Consider the following 21910-nt stretch of genomic DNA (forward strand, 5'->3'; position numbering starts at 1 on the left):
GAAAAAGTGGGGTGATGTCTTCTTTAGAGACAGTGTTCAATTGGCTTTCACTTCAATTACTGCTTTTATTTACATCGTATCCAGAGATCAAGGTGAGATTCCATAGAGAACCTGGTGCTGATGGTGAGAGAAAAACCAGAAGCTGCTCCCTCAATATCAGGCTCCTGTAAAGTGAATTACACATTATGTATGATATTGGCCAGCCAAACCTTCTCCCAGGATGATCCATTTCATCCTAAGCACAAAATGAATTGTGATTTATAGCCCTGTTGAGTCTCCCTGAGGTTAGCTTTTTAATTTTTTAAAAAAGGTTAATTTTAGTTATTATTTTACAAAATCAGTGAAGCAGCACTGCCTGCTCTGTAAAAGAAAATGGGTACTGAAGTACAAAAGACTCATGTGGAGAATAGGTGAGCTATGAATCTATAGCAATGGTGCCTAAGTTGATGCTCCGGCTGGAAATTCTGGGAACTGCCATCCCAAAACATCTGGAGGAGGCTGTGTAAGAGGGAGATACTATGACAGATGGTGATTCTTAAAAATTATTATTAATCAAGAGTTTTGTTGCGAGAAAATTGTAGCTCAAATTTCTGATTGGAAATACTTTTGGAGCTGTATTTCTCATTTTTCTCAGATACACTGTGCAATTTATTAGTTCTGAAGTTGTGCTCAGAAGGCCTAGGGAAAATATACCAGCTCTTCTCCCATACACCCCAGAAAGGGAAAGCTTCTTAGAAGTATTTATGTAATGGGATTTACTGTTGACAAATTTAGGACTCGGTATATAACTTAGGAAAAGGAATGGGGACCTGTGCTCATAGTTTTGCCTAGTTGTACACTTACTGACTACTGTAGAGAATGAAGCCCAAATATTTTCTTTGCTGGATTATTCACCAAAGTGGTAGTCCTTTATTTGCTAGAACAAGTCTCAGAATATCCAGCCATCATGGCTCATTTATTTTCTAGAGAGTTAGCTGTGTTAATGTTGCCAGACATCCAAAAATTTCATTAAGTCGACTGTGGGCTACTGAATTGTAGGTCCTAATAATTTTGTGCTATGAGACCAAAAAGCTGACCTTTTGACTTTAATTTATACTTTATAATATGAAATAAACCAAATTGCTTCTTAAATTCTCCCTTTTGTGAGTAATACAACGTGCAAGACAAATCTGTGAAACTGTCAGTCCTTTGAGGTAGTCAAGTCAAGAAACCAAAACCATTAATATTAACACTACCTTTATTGTAAGGTTACAGTAACAGAATCTTGTAACTCTGAATGCACATCTCCCCTCTCTCATGGTTACGTTTCAGAAAACTAGGGAGGGTCCCTTCTCAGAATATTCCTCTGCCCCCATTCCTTCTGTGGGTTGAGATATCCTTTGTCTGACCATAGTCTAGGATGTAGCTCCTTCCACCTCTTGTCTCCCAAGGTTATTCTGACAGCCCACTGTAGAAATGGAGCAAGCAGTTTCTAATTCTGCATTTCTATTGCAAATGAGGTCTTCCTATTTAAAATGGGGAGAGAGAAAGAAAACACCACCTTACTTCATCTGTAAAGATGATATTTGTGTCTAGATAAGTCAGGATTCAAGTAAGTATAGATCAAATTTCCAAATGGGATTGGAACTTTTCTGAGGAAGTAAATATTCCCTTGCTAAGCTATATGAACACCTAGCCAATCTTGGCTAATTTGAATAAACAAAGTAGACTCATATCAAGTTAGACTTCAGATGGGACATTCTCTGAAACTAAATAGGACTGGAGAGTGAAACATCAGGAAAATAGTAGTAGTAGTAATAATAATAATAATAATAATTTACTCTGAATCTCACCTCCTAAATTTCATTTAGTGCAGAGGAAATGAATAAATTACCAAAGACTTTTGTTCATCTTTAGAATTAAGATTGCTTAACTGAATGATGGTGTAAACACTCTTTTTTGTACTTGACTTAATTTTTGCTGAACTCATTGACGTTTTCCCAAAATAAACAAAAGCCAAAAGCCAACAAAGCTCTATTTCCTAAACACAATCTTCCCCTGATCTCATTATGTTCATCTGTTTGTTCTCAAATGATTTCTTCTTGGCCCCTTTAAACTTGTGCTGCTGTGAGTTATAACTATGGAATTGTTAACAGAAAAACGACTTTCATTCACCTTTATGTATCTCATGTTTATGAATTGCTTTTTAACTGTGTTCCTTGGTTATAAGATTAAAAGCTGAGAACTGCAAAAATAATTTCTGAGCACCTCAAATAAATCTGGTATCATATTTGCAGAAATGGCAGGAACAGAAGAAGAGAACCAAACAGAAATCACAGAATTCCATTTGATGGGATTTGTAGGGCTTGGAGATCTGCAGGTTCTTCCCTTCTGCCTCTTCTTACTTATCTACCTTGTTACCATGGTTGGGAACATCCTCATCATTTTGCTGGTTGTTACTGATCCCCATCTTCACACCCCCATGTATTTCTTCCTGGGTAATCTGTCCTGCCTGGAGACCTGCTACAGTTCAAATATCCTTCCAATGATGCTGGCTAATCTCTTGTATGGTGGGCGAAAAAAAATCTCTGTAACTTGCTGCATAATGCAATATTATTTTACTGCTCTTTTGGCAGCTTCCGAATGTTTTCTCCTAGCGGCAATGTCCTATGATAGGTATGTAGCAATCTGCAAGCCACTGCATTACACAACACTAATGAATGACAGAGTTTGCCTCCAACATATAGCTGGATCATGGTTCAGTGGTTCAGTTCTTATGAGCATAGTTTTATATTTAATGTATCAGTTAAAGTTCTGTGGCCCCAGTGAGATCAATCATTTCGTTTGTGACTTAAATCCAATATTAAAGCTAGCATGCAGTGATACTCACTTGATAGAACTTGTCACTATTTTATTATCTGTTGTTTGTATCTTGCCTTTCTTCTTGACCTTGGCATCTTATATTTACATTATTTATAATCTTATGAGAATGGCATCCGTCAGTGGGAGGAAAAAGGCTTTCTCAACTTGCTCCTCACACCTTATGGTGGTGTCCATTTTCTATGGCTCAATAATGATTGTCTACATGTTGCCCAAAACTGATAGACTGCGAGAAATCAACAAAGTCTTGTCTCTGTTTTATACAATCCTGACCCCTTTGTTCAATCCCATGATATACAGCCTAAGAAATAGGGAGGTAAAAGAAGCCTTTAAAAAGGGAGTTGCTAAATTGTGTACAATGAAAAGAATGCATCTCTGTAATTCACTATGAAAATGTGTTTAGATATTTGTTTGATCTCCAATAAACATAAGATTCTGCATTCTTTGAGGACACATATTACATTTGTGGATTTCTCTAAAACTGTATCTTAGAAATACATTAAAGAATTCTCTCATGAACTTGCCCTCCCCACACAAGAAAGCTGGGGTGTATCAGTTTGCTAGTAATTTCTTCAAACTTTAACCTTTAAGAAACCCAGCACATTTAGAAGAAAAGCAAGAAGTTTACAGAAAGGCTTTTTTTGCTTCCTGCATCAGTTCTTGAACTAACCAAAACACTATATTATGAAAAGCTCATGGTTTCATCAGAAGACATGATATCTCATGGCTTATGGCTCTTCCAAAGCTGAGGGCTTCCAACCCCTCCCCACATAAGCATCTGGCCTTTTCTAAGAAATGTTTGGAAGAAGAGATAAAAGATTTCACAGGAGTCCTAAAGCTGCTTGTAATGGAACCGCAGCTTATGGCCTACAGAGATTTTCATAATAAATCCCTCCATTATTTATCTATCTTGCTCAATTTTTTTTTTAAAATTCACATGGCTAATAACATTGGCATTTTTTTACTTGGAAATACTAGTATTGGTACTTCATATTTTGGTCTGTTTATATTGTATTTCAGAATAATTTGTTTTTCTCTTTAATCATACATTTCTCTATGAGGTAGATACTAGTATGCATAAATAAAGTTACATAGTTTAGCATAAATGATTGAGAATCATGATACATTTTTTAATGGCAACTTCATTGTTTTAATTCATAGAGACATTGAATTGTAGGGTACAAACAAATGAGAGAAGCAAACCTTTGAATTCTAATTTTCATCACCAGCCAGCCAATATGCCCTGCAGCTGTTGTTAGTTGTGGGACTCTAAATGCTTTCCCCCAAACTGATTTTTCCAGCTGTTTGGAGATGACAGCTATCAGAATTCCAACCAACCTGGCCATTGGAATACTTAGAGTCCTGAAACACTGAGAGGACAATCGTTTGGGAAGGCTGGATGTTGGAAACGGCACGATCTCTTTGCAGCTCTGTGACCACTAGGGCAAATGGTGCAATGGTAGAAGGATCTTCACAGGCTGCTCCTGGGTCTGTTTCTCACCTGTCTTACTGCTCCTGGCCATGGTGCAATCATTTGGGCCTGCAGAAGCAAGCCACCATGGTAGGATTTTGGAATGACCTAATCTAAGCGTATAGTATTGTTTGAAGAGAAGGTGCTTTCATTTGTCTCTGAAACACACAAGCAAATAAAATAAATAAAATAAAATAAAAATTAGCACATTGACAGCATACTATGTATGCAATGGAGAAGAACAAGGGCTTACAAGCACATGGTACTGTCCTCTGGAAGAAACGATGGCTGATGTGTTGACTAAGCCACTGCCCTGAAATTGGTTGCAGCTGCTGCAAGAGAAGTTTGGTGTCATGAGTGCCCAAGACCATAAGAAGAGGCGTTGGAGACTGCATCATCTCTTTGCCCATTTGAGCGTTTTTGCCCAGTAGGGCAAATGGTGGGAAACTGATGAGGGTCAGGCTCTTCACTCAGTGTGCGGTCACTGTCGCTGTTTCTCATCCATCCTATTATTGTAGAACAAACCCCAAACCTGGTTTTTCAGGTCTTCCAACATTGCACCCATTGCCACTGTAATTGAGTCCATCCACCTTGATGCTGGTCATCTTCTTTCTTTCTTTCCATCCACCTCTCCCAGCATTAGAGCCTTTTTCAGTCCAACAAAGGCAAGACATTTCCATCCTTCATATAAATCTTAGTAGCATGTACTACCATACATTAATTCTAGACATTAGTTCAGTGTACTTAAAAAAAAAAAGTTATGCAGATCTGAAATGGAACAAATTAGCAGCCCTGGGCAAAGAGGGTAATCCCCTCCTCATACCAGAATAGCAATGTCCTAATTTCATCCTAATTCTATAATTAGGATCACAGATATCTCCTGTATTCTTAGAGAAATCGTCCCCATTCTGATGCTCTGCAGATCCTTTGGGAAGAAAACTTTGGGAATCCTCCAGCTTCCATGGCTGATGCCTATACCATCTGGGTTGCTTAAAAATTGTAGTTCCTAATCATCTGGAGAGTTGGGTGACTCACAGTTAGATTAGTGCTTAAGGTATGACTACTGAGATAGATAGATAGATAGATAGATAGATAGATAGATAGATAGATAGATAGATAGATAGATCTGCTTAAACCTGCTCCCTTCTCTTCCAGAAGGTGATTTTCCCCTAGCCACTTTCTTCCAACTCACTTTTTTTTCCTGGAACTTTTGTGTGCTGGAAATTGGAGATCAGATTTGTGAAGATGGAACTTGCTGAGATGGCTAAATTGACTTGTTTGATCGGAGAAAAGATACTATCTACTTTGATTGCAACTGGAAATCCCTTATGAACTTTTTGCATGAAACAGAAAAAAATGAACTTATGACTTATTGTTTTGATGATAAGACAGGATAGATTATAGAAAGAAGAGAGTTATGTTGTAACCATAGTGTAAGAGGTAAATTTATAATTGTACCTATAACTGCTGTAAAGAAGATCGGAAGCTACTTCTTTCCTTTCCTTTCCTTTCCTTTCCTTTCCTTTCCTTTCCTTTCCTTTCCTTTCCTTTCCTTTCCTTTCCTTTCCTTTCCTTTCCTTTCCTTTCCTTTCCTTTCCTTTCATTTCCTTTCCTTTCCTTTCCTTTCCTTTCCTTTCTTTTTCTTTTTCTTTTTCTTTTTCTTTTTCTTTTTCCTTTCCTGAACTTTTAGCTTTCTCTTTAAATTTTTTCTTTTTCTTATTTTATATCAGTTTGGATTAATTTCTATCTTTTTAAAAATTATATATAATTTAATTTGGGGTTGCAGGTTGTACAGAAATGATTTGAGGGAGTGCATCTGGATCCCAGTTCAGAGGCAGTATGTCCCAAAAGTACAGGGGAAGCATCTATCCTCTTGTGGCTTGGGGGCTGCATATATCTCTCTAATATTTTTTAGCAGCTGAAGTTGTCCTACACCTAACAATGAAGTCACCATTTTATGTTTTCCCTGTTTTCATCTGTTTTGGTAAAATATGCATGTAAAACTTATCACAAGCTTTGTACACTTGTTTTACTGTTCAATCTCTTTACCCTAAATGTAATTTTGATGCTTTCTTCTATCCTTAAGAAGGATTTTGGGCATTTTTGCTACTCTGTAGGAGTAGCAATAGTGTGTTCAAAGGAGCTGTGATTCTCTGGCTGTTTTCAGATTCCTCAGGGCATCATCATCTAGAGATATGTTATCTTCCTCTAGGTTAAACTGAATTAATTTGCACAGCAGGGACCGTGGCCTTTGATATAAGATAAATGCAAAATTAGGATGATGTCTTTTTTAGAGAAAGTGTTCAATTAGGTTTCACTTTAATCCCTCCTTTTATTTACACCAGTCCTGAGTCAAATCTAGACATCAACATAAGATTCCATAGAGAACCTGGCACTGATGGTGACAGAAGGCCAAAAACTGCTTACTGAATATCAGCCTCCTGTAAAGGTAATTCAACTTTCTCTATACCCATTTACAGAATCAGAAGAAATGTGTGGTACATTTCCAGACAATACCTTTTCATACCACTGTTTTTCTTCAGTTTTCTTCTTCAGCATGACAGAGAACACTTATGCTGCAACCCCGAGTCTTCCTCAGGCATACCTCCGCTCAGAGTAATCCATTCCATTTTGTGAATCTTGACTTAGAGCTGTTTTAGTCTCCCTAGGGTTAGATTTCTATTTTTTTCCCCCCAAAAAGGTATAATTTTATGATATTGGTGAACCAGCACTGAGTGCTCTGGTTTGGTTAAAGAAAACTGGCACTGAAGTGCAAAAGACTCACCTGAGGAATAGGTAAGCAACGAATATAGAGAAATGGTTCATAAGTTAGTCCTCTGGCTAGAAAATCTGGGAACTGCAATCCGAAAACATCTGGAGAAGGCTGGTATGACAGTTGGCATTTCTTGAAAAAAATTATTAACCGAGCCTTATGCTGCTATAAAGTGCTAGATCAAATTTCTGATTGGCAATTATTTGAAGCCTTAGTTCTTATTTTTTAAATACCTTGTGCAATTTATTAGCTTTAAAGATGCCTTCAGAAGGCCTGGGGCAAATGTACTAACAATTCTGCACCCCCCAGCCCCCTATTTGCAAAGTGGGAAGCATCAAGCTTCTTAGAAGAAGTATTTCTGTAATGGAGTTCACTGCTGACAAATTCAGGACTCGGTATGTAAAATACGAAAATGGGGATCTCTGATTATTAATTTGCCCAGTTGTAGACTAGTACACATTCTTAGAATGAAGCCACAGATTGTAGTTGCTGGATTTTCTGGAGGCAGAGAGAAAAAAAGAAAGTCAAAGTATGCCTTCATGTATATGAGAAACATAATTTAATACTTAACATTTAAGGTAACTTAACACAGAAAAAAGTAGAAAGTAAACATCAAATTAGTATATGCATTCCACGTCCTAAATAGGATGAAGCTGCATACTTTGAATAAACTCTTACATGAATGAGCAAACAGAGAAAAGACAAGCAGAACAGTTATCATGTGAGAGGATCTACAATGGGATGTTTATTTGCAGCATATGATTGGGGTGAACACAAAGCACATTGTGGAAGCTGGAAACAAATGGTGGGAAGGAGAGTGCATTTTCATTCTTTCTTGTGCTGATATATTCACCAAAGTGGTGCTCCCTCATTTTCTAGAGCAACAACTCCCAGATTTCCCAGCCCCATGGCTCAAACTTTTTCTGGAGTGTTACTGATCAATGTGCTATACATCCAACAATTTCCTAAAGTGGACTGTGGGCTACTGAATTGTAACAGGTCCTAATGATTTTGTGTTATGAGACCACCAAACTATCTTTTCCTGCTTCTCAAATTCTCACCTCTGTGCGTAACATAATTTTTAAGACAAAGCTGAGAAATTGAGTTAAGCAACTTTTGATTCTGCATTTCTGTTGCAAATGTGGTCATGGTTTTCCTATTTAAAACACACACAGAGAGGAAGAAAACATAGCCTCAGTTCATCTATAAATATGATATTTGTGGAAACTTAGGACATAATTCAAGGAAGTATGGAACATATGTGCCAAAGGTATTGGAACTTGTCTGAAGAAGTAAATATTCCCTTGCTCAGCTAAGTGATTACACCTAGTCAATCTTCAAAAAAATATAGCAGAGTCATATCATGTTCAGATGGAAGGCTTTCAGGAAAAAAGCAGGACTGCAGATTGAAAAATCAGTGCACACACACACACACACACACACACACACACACACACCACAGCCCAAAACAGGAAAAAAAGAAACTAGTTTGCTTTGAATCTAACTTCAGAAATTGGTATCATATTTGCAGGCATGGCAGAAACAGAACAAGAGAATCAAACAGATATTGTGGCATTCCATTTGCTTGGATTTGCAGGACTTGGAGATCTGCAGATTCCTCTCTTCTGCCTCTTCTTACTTATCTACCTTGTTACCATGGTTGGGAATATCCTCATCATTTTGCTGGTTGCTACTGATCCCCAACTTCACACCCCCATGTATTTCTTCCTCGGTAATCTCTCTTGCCTGGAGACCTGCTACAGTTCGAACATCCTTCCAATGATGCTGGCTAATCTCTTGTATGGTGGGTGGATAACAATCTCTGTAACTGGCTGCATGGTACAATATTACTTTTTTGGTCTTTTGGCAGCATCTGAATGCTGTCTCCTAGCGGCAATGTCTTATGATAGGTACATAGCAATCTGTAAGCCGCTGCATTACACAACGCTAATGAATGATACAGTTTGCTTCCAGCTTGTAGGTGGATCATGGATCAGTGGTTTAGTTCTTATGACCATAGTTTTATATTTATTGCAGCAGTTAAAGTTCTGTGGCCCCAGTGAGATCAATCATTTCTTTTGTGATTTAAATCCAATGTTAAAGGTAGCATGCAGTGACACTCACTTGATAGAACTTGAAACCATTTTCATATCTGCTATGTGTATCTTGCCTCCTTTCTTCTTGACCTTGGCATCTTATATTTTCATTATTTCCACCATCATGAGAATTCCATCCATCAGTGGGAGGAAAAAGGCTTTCTCAACTTGCTCCTCACACCTCATGGTGGTGTCCATTTTCTATGGCTCAATAATGATTGTCTACATGTTGCCCAAAACTGATAGACTGCGAGAAATCAACAAAGTCTTGTCTCTGTTTTATACAATCCTGACCCCTTTGTTCAATCCCATGATATACAGCCTAAGAAATAGGGAGGTAAAAGAAGCCTTTAAAAAAGGAGTTGCTAAATTGTGTACAATGAAAAGAATGCATCTCTGTAATTCACTATGAAAATGTGTTTAGATATTTGTTTGATCTCCAATAAACATAAGATTCTGCATTCTTTGAGGACGCATATTACATTTGTGGATTTCTCTAAAACTGTATCTTAGAAATACATTAAAGAATTCTCTCATGAACTTGCCCTCCCCACACAAGAAAGCTGGGGTGTATCAGTTTGTTAGTAATTTCTTCAAACTTTAACCTTTAAGAAACCCAGCACATTTAGAAGAAAAGCAAGAAGTTTACAGAAAGGCTTTTTTTGCTTCCTGCATCAGTTCTTGAACTAACCAAAACACTATATTATGAAAAGCTCATGGTTTCATCAGAAGACATGATATCTCATGGCTTATGGCTCTTCCAAAGCTGAGGGCTTCCAACCCCTCCCCACATAAGCATCTGGCCTTTTCTAAGAAATGTTTGGAAGAAGAGATAAAAGATTTCACAGGAGTCCTAAAGCTGCTTGTAATGGAACCGCAGCTTATGGCCTACAGAGATTTTCATAATAAATCCCTCCATTATTTATCTACCTTGCTCATTTTTTTTTTTAAAATTCACATGGCTAATAACATTGGCATTTTTTTACTTGGAAATACTAGTATTGGTACTTCATATTTTGGTCTGTTTATATTGTATTTCAGAATAATTTGTTTTTCTCTTTAATCATACATTTCTCTATGAGGTAGATACTAGTATGCATAAATAAAGTTACATAGTTTAGCATAAATGATTGAGAATCATGATACATTTTTTAATGGCAACTTCATTGTTTTAATTCATAGAGACATTGAATTGTAGGGTACAAACAAATGAGAGAAGCAAACCTTTGAATTCTAATTTTCATCACCAGCCAGCCAATATGCCCTGCAGCTGTTGTTAGTTGTGGGACTCTAAATGCTTTCCCCCAAACTGATTTTTCCAGCTGTTTGGAGATGACAGCTATCAGAATTCCAACCAACCTGGCCATTGGAATACTTAGAGTCCTGAAACACTGAGAGGACAACCGTTTGGGAAGGCTAGATGTTGGAAACGGCACAATCTCTTTGCCGCTCTTTGACCACTAGGGCAAATGGTGCAATGATAGAAGGATCTTCACATGCTGCTCCTGGGTCTATTTCTCACCTGTCTTACTGCTCCTGGCCATGGTGCAATCATTTGGGCCTGCAGAAGCAAGCCACCATGGTAGGATTTTGGAATTACCTAATCTACGCCTATAGTATTGTTTGAAGAGAAGTTGCTTTCATTTGTCTCTGAAACACACAAGCAAATAAAATAAATAAAATAAAATAAAAATTAGCACATTGACAGCAAATGTTACTATGTATGCAATGGACAAGAACGAGGGCTTACAAGCAGATTAGTTTCAGTTTTCAGTCCCCAAGTGTTATTTTGATGCTTCATGCTGTCCTTGAGAAGCATGTTAGGCATTTCTGTACTCTTTAAGAGTGGCAATAGTGTGTGGAGAGGAGCTGTGTTCCTCTGCCACTTTTCGGATTCCCCTGGACATCATCATCTAGAGACATTTTGTCTTCCTCTAGGATAAATTGAGTTAATTTGCCCAGCAGGGACCATGCTCTTCCAAATAAGATAAATGAAAACGTGGGATGATGTGTTTTTTAGAGACAGTGTTCAGTTGGGTTTCACTTCAATTACTTCTTTTGTTTACATCATATCTAGAGATCAAGGTAAGATTCCATAGAAGAGCTGGTGCTGACGGTGAGAGAAGCCCAAAAGCTGCTCACTGAATATCAGGCTCCTGTAAAGCTAATCCCACACTATGTGACAGGACTGTTATTCCTGTGTATGATATTGGCCAGCCATACCATCTCCCTGGATGGTCCATTTATCCTAAGTACAAAATGAATTGTGATTTAGAGCTCTGTTGGGTCTCCCTCAGATTAGCTTTTTAATTTTTTTAAAAAGGTCGATTTTAGTTACTATTTCACAAAATCAGTGAAGCAGCACCACCTGCTCTGTAAAAAAAAAAAAAGGCACTGAAGTACAGAAGACTCACGTGGAGAATAGGTGAGCTATGAACATATAGCAATAGTGCATCAATTGATGCTCTGGCTGGAAATTCTGGGAACTGCCATCCCAAAACATCTAGAGGAAGCTGTGTAAGAGGGAGATATTATGACAGATGGTGATTCTTAAAAATTATTATTAAACAAGAGTTATGCTGTGAGAAAATTGTAGATCAAATTTTTGATTGGAGATAGTTTTGAAGCTATACTTATTTTTCTCAGATACACTGTGCAATTTATTAGTTCTGAAATTATCCTCAGAAGATCTAGGACAAATGTACCAGTTCTTCTCCCACACACCCCAGAAAGGGAAAAGGTTAAATACAAAAGAAGTATTTATGTAATGGGACTTACTGCCGACAAATTTAGGACTTAGTATATAACTTAGGAAAAGGAATGGGGACATCTGTTCATAGTTTTGCCTAGTTGTACACTTACTGACTACTGTAGAGAATGAAGTCCAAAAATTTTCTCTGCTGGATTATTCACCAAAGTGGTATTCCCTTATTTGTTAGAACAACAAGTCTCAGAATATCCAGTCATCATGGCTCATTTATTTTCTAGAGGGTAGCTGGTAGTTGCCAGACATCCAAAAATTTCATTAAGTCGACTGTGGTCTACTGAATTGTAGGTCCTAATGATTTTGTGCTATGAGACCAAAAAGCTGACCTTTTGACTTTAATACTTTATACTTTATAATATGAAATATTCTAAATTGCTTCTTAAATTCTCCCTTTTGTGAGTAATACAATGTGCAAGACAAATCTGTGAAACTGTCAGCCCTTTGAGGTAGTCAAGACAAGAAACCAAAACCATTAATATTAGCACTACCTTTATTGTAAGGAACTTTTCTGAAGAAGTAAATATTCCCTTGCTTAGCTATATGAACACCTAGCCAATCTTGGCTGATTTGAATAAACAAAGTAGACTCACATCAAGTTAGATTTTAGATGGGAGGTTCTCTGAAACTAAATAGGACTGGAGAATGAAACATCAGGAAAATAGTAATAGTAATAATAATAATAATAATAATAATAATAATAATAATAATATACACTGAATCTCACCTCCTAATTTCATTTAGTGCAGAGGAAATGAATGAATTACCAAAGATTTTTGTTCATCTTTAGAATTAAGATTGCTTAACTGAATGACGGTTTAAACAATCTTTTTTGTACTTGACTTAATTTTTGCTGAAGTCATTGACATTTCTCTGAAATAAACAAAAGCCAAAAGCCAACAAAATTCTATTTTCTAAACACAACATCTGAATCTTCCCCTGATCTTGTAACTGTATATTCATCTGTTTGTTCTCAAATGACATTTTGTCAGGCCTTCCAAAGTTGTGCTATTGTGCCTTGTAAGCATGGAACTGTTAACAGAAAAACTACTTTCATGCAACTTTATGTATCTCATGTTTATGAACTGCTTTATTACTATGTTCCTTGGTTATAAGACTAAAAGCTAAGAACTGCAAAAATAATTTCTGAGCACCTCACCTTTGACTTAACTTGCACTGAATTCAGTGATAAGGAGTGCAGTAACAATTTCTGAGCACCTCAAATAAATTCAGTATTATATTTGCAGGCATGGCAGAAACAGAACAAGAGAACCAAACAGAAGTCACAGAATTCCATTTGATGGGATTTGTAGGGCTTGGAGATCTGCAGATTCCTCTTTTCTGCCTCTTCTTGGTTTTCTACCTTGTTACCATGGTTGGGAACATCCTCATCATTTTGCTGGTTGCTACTGATCCCCACCTTCACACCCCCATGTATTTCTTCCTGGCTAATCTGTCTTGCCTGGAGACCTGCTACAGTTCCAACATCCTTCCAGTGATGCTGGTTAATCTCTTCTATGGTGGGCGGAGAACAATCTCTGTAACTGGCTGCATTATGGAACATTATTTTTTTGGTCTTTTGGCAGCTTCCGAATGTTTTCTCCTAGTGGCAATGTCCTATGATAGGTATGTAGCAATATGTAAACCACTCCAGTACACAATGCTAATGAACAATAGAGTTTCCTTCCAGGTTATAGCTGGATCATGGATCCATAGTTTATTTGTTATGAGCATAGTTTTATATCTAATGTGTCAGTTAAAGTTCTGTGGCCCCAGTGAAATCAACCATTTCTTTTGTGAGTTAAATCCAATATTAAAGCTAGCGTGCAGTGACACTCAATTGATTGAACTTGTCACTATTTTATTATCTGTTCTGTGTATCTTGTTTCCTTTTTTCTTGACTTTGGCCTCTTATATTGTCATCATTTCCACCATCATGAGAATGTCATCTGTCAGTGGGAGGAAAAAGGCTTTCTCAACCTGCTCTTCACACCTCTTGGTGGTGTCCATTTTCTATGGCCCAATGATAATTGTCTATGTGTTGCCCAAAACAGATGGACTGCAAGAAATCCACAAATTCTTATCTCTGTTTTATACAATTCTGACCCCTTTGTTCAATCCCCTGATATACAGCCTACGAAATAGGGAGGTAAAAGCAGCCCTTAGAAAAGCAGTGGCTAAGTTATATCTTTTTCTTTGATATATCTTTTTCTTTGAATGTATTTCTTATTATATATGTAAAATCTTTTAATTAAAAGTATATTTTTTTAAAAGTATAACTGCCGAGAAGATGATTGGAAGACGTTTCTTTGTATTTTTTTTTCATGTTTTCTGTTACTTTGTTTTTCTTTTTTCTATCTCCTTTTGTCTTTGCATCTTCTCTTCTCTTCTCTTCCTTTCTTTTCTTTTTTTCTCTTTTACATGTACTATGTCTTTTTCTTTAAATTTATTTCTTATTATGTATGTAAACTCTTTTAATAAAAACTATTTAAAAAAATAAAAAAAATTGCTAAATTGTATACAATTCAAATCAAACCTTTATTATGATCATTGGGCAGAAAACACAACAATGAAGTACATCAACCTATTGTTATTAATACAACTTAAAAAAGAGAATTGCAATAAAATTACATAAAGTACATAATTATATTAACTGTAGTACAAATTGGAATGGCAATCACCTAAATTTGTGCTCAACTTCAGCTGTAGGTAGGAGTAGGCAACCTGGAAAGATATGTTAGGTTCCTGGTTAGATAGAAGCAGTGACAGATAGACATTGTGCTCTCTACCAGGGTAGTTCTTTAAAATAGGATAAATATACTGTATGTCTTCCTTGATGCCCTATAGAGAGGGCAGCAAAGGAGTGTATGGCTTAGGGATTCCACAGAGCCATCTCCACATGGACATAAGCACTGCTGAAAAGGGATATTTTTATACTGCCCACAGAACTACAGAGGGTAGAGCATCCAATCTGGCCAAGGTGAAAGCCCAACAAAATTTCAGTATTAGAATTGAAGAGAGATAAGATAATGGCACATGCCCACTTGAGAAGAATCCCTAAACTGCAGGGTTGTATACTAGGCTTAGACTAGTTTGAAAATCAATATCCCAAATACATTGTTTAAGATGACGCCTGGCATTTTCAAGGCCTAATGGACAGACACTTTCTAAAGAAAGTTGTAAGGACTGGAGTTTGCTATTAGCTTTTGTTAGCCTGGTTGATTTAAAATGGTTTCTGAGAACCAGTGGAGCCAGTCCCACAGGAGAAAAAATCAGTTTCCACCAGAAATTAAGCAGATAGAACCAGGCTCTGGCACTCTCAGAAACCAAACCTGTCTCTAATCGTAAAACAGCATTCTTGATGCATCTTGGAACTGTGAGTATTGCTCTTATAAATTTGGGCTGGACAGTTTCCAGGATATTAAACTTCATAAAAATGCAAATTGAAACACCATAAAGAAGCTGACCTTAGCAAGAAAAACCTTTGAATAGAAGAATCTTAAGACAGTTGTGGAGTTACATTGGGTCACACTTGTCCAATAAGAGAAATGTGTGCTCCAAGATAAGGAAGCCTGGAACTGCACCCCAAGATATTTATAAGTATGTACCCACTCTATTGGGGTCCCATTAATTAATTAATATTTATTTATACATTCGATTTATTCTCCGCCCATCTCCCCCCAATGGGGAACTCTGGGCTGCTCACAAAGTATATATAAACCTAACAGTGACAAATCTACAATTAGTGCTATATCTATTATGCTATGTGACCAGCAGGGGTCGCTAGGGGGTCATCCGGGCTTTTTTCCTCCTCCGTAGATCTTTCTTGCTGCTCGCATCGATCGTCGCTTGTGCCGGTTGCATTCGGAGTTCGGCCAGCACTGGTATTTTGCTCCCCCGCGCAGCACCGCCGGTTCCTCCCATCTAAATGGGGGTCCCCATTTATCTACTCGCAGATGTAATAGCTTTTGAACTGCTGGGTGGGCCGGAGCTAGGACAAGGGACAGGAGCTCACCCCGTCCCGTGGAGCCGGGCCCGAACCGCTGGAGTGCCAACCATTTCTGACTGGCAAACTCCAGCGTCATTAAGCCCTGTATGTAACCTACTGTTGTGCCTTGCAAATACCAGCACTTTAGTTTTTTGATAATTTACTGCAAGTTGTTCTTTTAGGCAAAAGGAAGCCAATGCCCTCAGTGTCCTTCTCATTCCCACCTGAGAGACAGACAAAATGACTACATTGTGTGCATATAAGAAAGCTGGAATTGCACGATCTGCTCACATCGGAGAGTGATGATTAGAAGATAAGAGAGCCTGAATTATTGAATTGATGTACAAATTAAAAAGTAAAGGGGCTAGAATACACCCTTGCCTTATCCCTCTTTTGGTGGAAACAGCTCCAGAAAGATGCCCCCAAGGGGAACATCTGACTCTCAATGAGGTGTTAGAATAAAGAGTCTGGATAAGAAGGAACAATCTTTTATCCACTGAGGATTCCTGAGGTTTTTGCCACAGCCTCTCCCTTGAAATCAGATCAAAAGCTGATTTGAAATCCGGAAAAGGTGCAAAAAGGGTGCCTATGGATGGTAAAATGTATTTTTTAGCTAAATGGTACAAGACCAGAGAGTGGTCTAAGGATGAACAGTCCTGTCTAAATCCCGCCTGTTCCTCAACAAGAATATTTTCACTTTGGACCCAATCCAACAGTTTTAAATAAAGGTACTTTGCATATAGTTTGTTTATTGTATTAAGCAAGCTAATTGGTCTATAGTAGGCAGGGTTAAGTCTATTTCCTGTATTCTTATAAAGAGGGATAACTATGGCTTATTCCACTCAGATGGAAAACATGCTGCCAGCACTGGGATTCACCTATCTTTATTTTCTTTTAACAACTCTGGAGGGATGAAATCACCTCCAGGAACTTCCCCAGATTTCAGTTGTACAATGGGATCCTTAACACACACAGGAGGTCATTCAGGAGAAGTCACCATTGGGTGGGGAACTACTACTAGATTTTTTAATAGTTCTGGATCTAAAACGTTCTGAAAGTAACTCTCCCAGATATCTGCAGATATTCAGCAGATGGGACCTAAGTGACTACCTATAGGAGAGCAGTTCATTAGGCACTAGAACCAAGCAGGGTTCTTAAGGCTTGTTTGTTGCAATTAATCTCCCCCAGTCCTCTCTCAGCGCTTGTTCCTTCTTAGATTTTATAACTGTTTTATAAAACTTCTCATGCTCTCTGAGTGATTGAAAGGAACCTAATGAGTTGTCAGATCAAAAAGTATATACTGCAGAAAGAAGGCCCTTTTTTGCTTTATAACAATCTGTGTCAAATCAAGGTATGGATCTCCTATGAAGAGGGCTAGAACTAATTGATGAAACTCTAGACATTGGAACCTGGAGAATGTGGAAAATAGACTGGTAATATGATAATTTCTGTTCAGTGGAGTCTGCTAAACAAATTTGGGAGCAGAGTTGAAGAAGGGATTCTGAATTTAACAAAGTGGACATTGTATACAATTGGAAGAATGCACCACTGTAATGTAGTTTGACCATTTTTTTTTTAGATGCTTATGTTATTCCCTAATAAATTGAAGATTTTGAGTTCTTTGAGGACACCATTTCTCTAAAATTGTACTGTATGTTAGAGATTAGGGACCTTAAAGGATTCTGCCATGAACCTACCGGAGAAAGCTAAAGGAGGGTGATTATTGCACACAAGTGAATGTTGTTAGTGTTCACTGTACTCTCAAAAAGAAAACTGTGGCAGGTTGCAATTGGCTTTGTTAAAGGTATGAGGTAGCTTGGAAATTTCTTCAACCTGAAACTGTTACGAAATCCAACACATTTAGAAGAAAACTAAGAAACACTTCCAGGAGTATCCATGTGACTATATTATGAAATAAGCTTAAGGTTGTATAATGGTGCCTTGGAGGGGAGAGACAGAGGGAGAGTACAATTGCTGTTGGATCTGCCAATGCTGAGCTACAACTCCTCCCCTGTTAAGTGTCTAGCTGTTTCAGGGAAGAGTTGGGAAGAAGAGATAGAAAATTTTGTGTCACTTCTAAAGCTGCTTCTAGTGGAAGTACTGATTCTGGTCAACAGAGACCGTTTTTATAAACTCTTCTCACAATCAATTACCACATTGTTCAAATTGTACTTTGTCTGTTGACAGGGCTAATAACATTGATGGTTTTTTACCTGGACATATTGAATTCTGTATTTCATATTTTGGTCTGATTCTACTGTATTTCACAACTATGTAACCATTTTTTTTTTTTTTGTAATAGAATATATGCAATGCGGTGAAAGATACAATATGCATAATCATGGTTACACAATATTAGCAATATTGTGTAACCATGATTATGCAAACTAGTATCTTAGCAATATTATGTAACAATAAACTATTGAGAATACTTATTTATTTATTTACTGAAAACCTCATTGTTTTAATTCACAGAGACATTCCAGTTTAGGGTGCATCTTTTATATTCAATGCTCCTAAATAACTGAGGGTGACAAATCTTCACATTCTTGTGTTGGTCATCACCCAGCCAGTCTGCCCTGCAGTTATTGTGAGAATCTAAGTGCTGTTCCCCAAACAGATGTCTCCAACTATTTGGGGATTAACCAATATAAGAGAAGAGAAGTAGCTCAGGGTTGAACTGTAGAGTCCTTGGGGTTCCCTGAGCTTGGTCGTTTTCTTGCAGACATTTTGTTACCCATCTAGGTAACATCTTCAGTGCTAGAAGGGAGTGCAGTTTGCTCTTTGTTTCTATACAGCAGCTTGTCCTATCAGTGTTAGTGGGGAGTTGTTTTTTTCTGGTAGTTCTTAGAGTAGGCTGTTGTTTACTGCTTGATTGTTTGTCTGGTGTTAATCCTGGTATTAATCCCTGCTTGTCTGGGTGTTGATTGTTGGCGAGGAGGTGTTCTGGTCTTTTTGTTTCCCTTTTATTGTTTCCTTTGAATAGTGTGTAATTGTTGTTTATCTCTATGTGCCTGTTGATGGCTGACTTGTCTGAATACCAGTACCAATACAAATATTTGGAGATTACGGCTGTCAGAATTCCAAGCAGCTTGGCCCTTGGAAATGTTTAAAGGAGTTGTCCTGAAACAGTGAGAGGTCAACAGATTGGGAAAACTAGATATTGGAAACTGCCTAATCTCTTTGTACCTGTTTGACAAGTAGGGCAAATGGTGCAATGATAGAAGGACCTTCACATGCTGTCCTGTGTCTGTTTCGCATCTGTCTTACTGCTCCTAGCCATGGAACACTCATCTGGGCTGGCAGAAGGAAGCCACCATGGTACTTTCTCCACCATGACAGTTCATTTCAGACGGTGAAGCCAAGTGGATTTAGAAATTGCTAGAAATTTTTAGAATTATTTAATCCCAGCCTACAGTAAAGTTTGAAGACCAGAAAAGTTGCATTTATTTGTCACAGAAACAAATAAATTAATTTCACACATTGACAGCAAAAGCCACTATGTACGGAATGGACAAGAACAAAGACTTATGAGTACATAAGACTGTCCTCTAGAACAGAGGATGGCTGATGTGCTAAGCAACTGCCTTGAAACTGGTTGCAGCTGCTTCACAAGAAGATTGGTGTCATGAGTGCCCAAGACCATGAGAAGAGGTGCTGGAACTTCCATCATCTTTTTGCCCATTTGAGCATTTTGGACTGCTAGGGACAAATGGTGGGAAATTGATGAGGGTAAGGCTCTTCACTCAATGTGCAGTCACTGGATCTGTTTCTCATCTGTCCTATTATTAGTAGAACAAGTCCCTCTGTTTAAAAGACAAAGGGAGTTGTCTCTCTCTCTGTCTTTTTCTTGTGCTTCCCTCTCTTCGGGATGTAGTTTAGAGGTGAGGCTGTATATTTTAATAAAAGGAGCTTTTATTTCAAATTCAGTGAATGTTGAATTCATTTCTAGCTTGGCTAAGCCCACACTTTGCATCCAAGAGAACTAATATGAACATATATATTGAATGGGATGTTTACTACTTAAGTATTTAGTATTGTCAGCCTTCTGCTTGTGCAAGAACATATCCTGTAAGAAGAGTGCTGCTTAGTTTGAATCTCCAACACTATAATACCCATATTTTACATAATTTACTATGCTGGATGAGACTGATGAAAGTTTATGCTTGACAAGATATAGAAGAAACAGATTCCCCATGCTTGAGATACACCTTAGTATACATTTGGAGGAATATTCGAAAGTCCTTCTCCACACTAATTAAAAACAACCTAGAAGAAAACAGAGGTGTAACATTTGCATCACAGGGTCAGATAAGTTACTTTAAACCCCTTTAAAAAATAAGCATGCCTGAATGAAATCCTCCTCACTCAAACATCCCAGTCCTACTATTGGCAATGCTAGTCAAGGGATGTTAGTTATTCTAGTTCCAACACATTTAGAAAACACCATGTTGGGGAAGGGTGACCTAGACCAAGACTAGTGCGGAGGCTGTAGCTAGATTGTGTCCTGAATATGTGTATTCCAGTGCTACATGCAGTTTAAAGGACAACAGATTGCCAAATTTTCTGCCTCTTCTGTACACCCCATGAAAGCAAAATGGAATTTGAAATGATTCTTTTTCAATGGTTCATGGACAGTTAGGAAATGACTTTCTGGATTGAATGGCTTTCAAGGATTCCATGTGAGTCATGTGAAATATGTTGAAAATTATAGGAAAGAACAGGGGAAGGAAGAAAATGGATGTAATCAAAAGAGATGGTGGGGCTATCCAGCCTGAAGACCACACTTTTCTTCAAACTATCCATTTTTTTTCATAAATTGGTTTTCCCTATCCACTTTCTCTTTTTTCTTTTTGGAAATTGCACAATATAACAACCGTTTGTGGTAAATGAACACAAAAGGAACTGGAGAAGGGCATCAGGATCTTATATTAAAGCTGGTATATTCAAAGTGAATACCAAAGTTACCTTCCTCCTTGTGGTAGTGAGGTTCTTTTTTCCCCATAAGTTTTTATCATTAAAAAGTATTATTTTAAGGCCCTGTCCTTTTATTAAATTAGTATAATACACTCAATGAAGTCATGGTTTTCTGGTGATTCTACAATTCTCTTGGGCTCTGGCATCTAGAGAGATATTATCTTCCTTCAGAAAAACAAAACGCTAATGTAAAGTAGAGATTATATGCTCCTTTATAAATAAATACCAAATAAGGATGATGCAGTTTCACAGAAACAATGTGCAAGGTTTCTATTAATTACTGAGCTAGATTTAGAGATAATGATTAGAAAAGACTTTTTGATACTATTTAGACTTTGCCACTGATGGTGATAGAAGCCACAAAGTTGCTCACTGCAGAGAAGCTGCCTTTAAAGGTAAGGTAATTTTTTTCCTTCTCATGTAGAATGGCAAGTAATATGTGATACACTTTTACAGAATAATTTTGCACCCCGCTCACTTCTTCCATTTTCATCCAACTAGCATGATGTCAACAGAATGTGGCAGCACTGAGTGTTCCTGTTCACGGTTCAGCCAGCCGTGTCTTATCTTGGAATGCTCCAAGCCATTTCAGCCCTGCCACAATAAAGAAACACAGTTAGATGCCCATTCGCTGGATTTTTAAAAGTCTTTCTCTGATTTGTTTTTAATGTTTTTAAATACGTCTTTCAAATATAGGGAAAAAGAGATGGATCTCAACCGATAGAACTGTATAGTTATATGACACTGGCCTTTGGAAAGCTGATATAAGCAATGCAGAAGACACACTTGTGGAATTAGCAAGCCCTCTGTGAGTGAGAAGAAAGCCCTGATCAGCACCTGTGCAGCTATGAAGATTTTGCTCACATCCTCTCTGGATGCTTATTTGAAGCTGACCCTCTTCCTCTTCTCACAACCACCGTGGCATTTTTTATTACTGACACTGCACCTAGGGTACATTAGGAAGGTCTGCGGAAATATTGTA

General features: G+C 37.8%; 3 protein-coding genes across 3 annotated transcripts; all 3 read left to right on the top strand.

The window, feature by feature from the left end:
- Positions 1-2278: 2278 nt before the first annotated feature.
- On the top strand, positions 2279-3250 carry LOC148215473 (olfactory receptor 6C4-like). Its single transcript, XM_088143273.1, has one exon. It carries the CDS (start codon positions 2279-2281, stop codon positions 3248-3250), a length of 972 nt encoding a protein of 323 aa, XP_087999399.1.
- A 5386-nt stretch (positions 3251-8636) lies between these two features.
- Positions 8637-9611, top strand: LOC112543362 (olfactory receptor 10C1-like). The gene has a single exon (XM_025177609.2). The coding sequence runs from the start codon at positions 8637-8639 to the stop codon at positions 9609-9611; it is 975 nt and encodes a 324-aa protein (XP_025033377.2).
- A 3601-nt stretch (positions 9612-13212) lies between these two features.
- Positions 13213-17515, top strand: LOC112543303 (olfactory receptor 10C1-like). The gene is made up of 2 exons (XM_088143274.1): positions 13213-14139; positions 17468-17515. The coding sequence occupies exons 1-2, from the start codon at positions 13213-13215 to the stop codon at positions 17513-17515; spliced, it is 975 nt and encodes a 324-aa protein (XP_087999400.1).
- The last annotated feature ends 4395 nt before the right edge of the window (positions 17516-21910 follow it).

The sequence above is a fragment of the Python bivittatus genome, unplaced genomic scaffold (assembly GCF_059951505.1).
Source record: "Python bivittatus isolate LINGU-HERP-01145 unplaced genomic scaffold, Pbiv_v1 ctg000410_np1212, whole genome shotgun sequence".
In the NCBI taxonomy this organism is placed as follows: Eukaryota; Metazoa; Chordata; class Lepidosauria; order Squamata; family Pythonidae; genus Python; species Python bivittatus.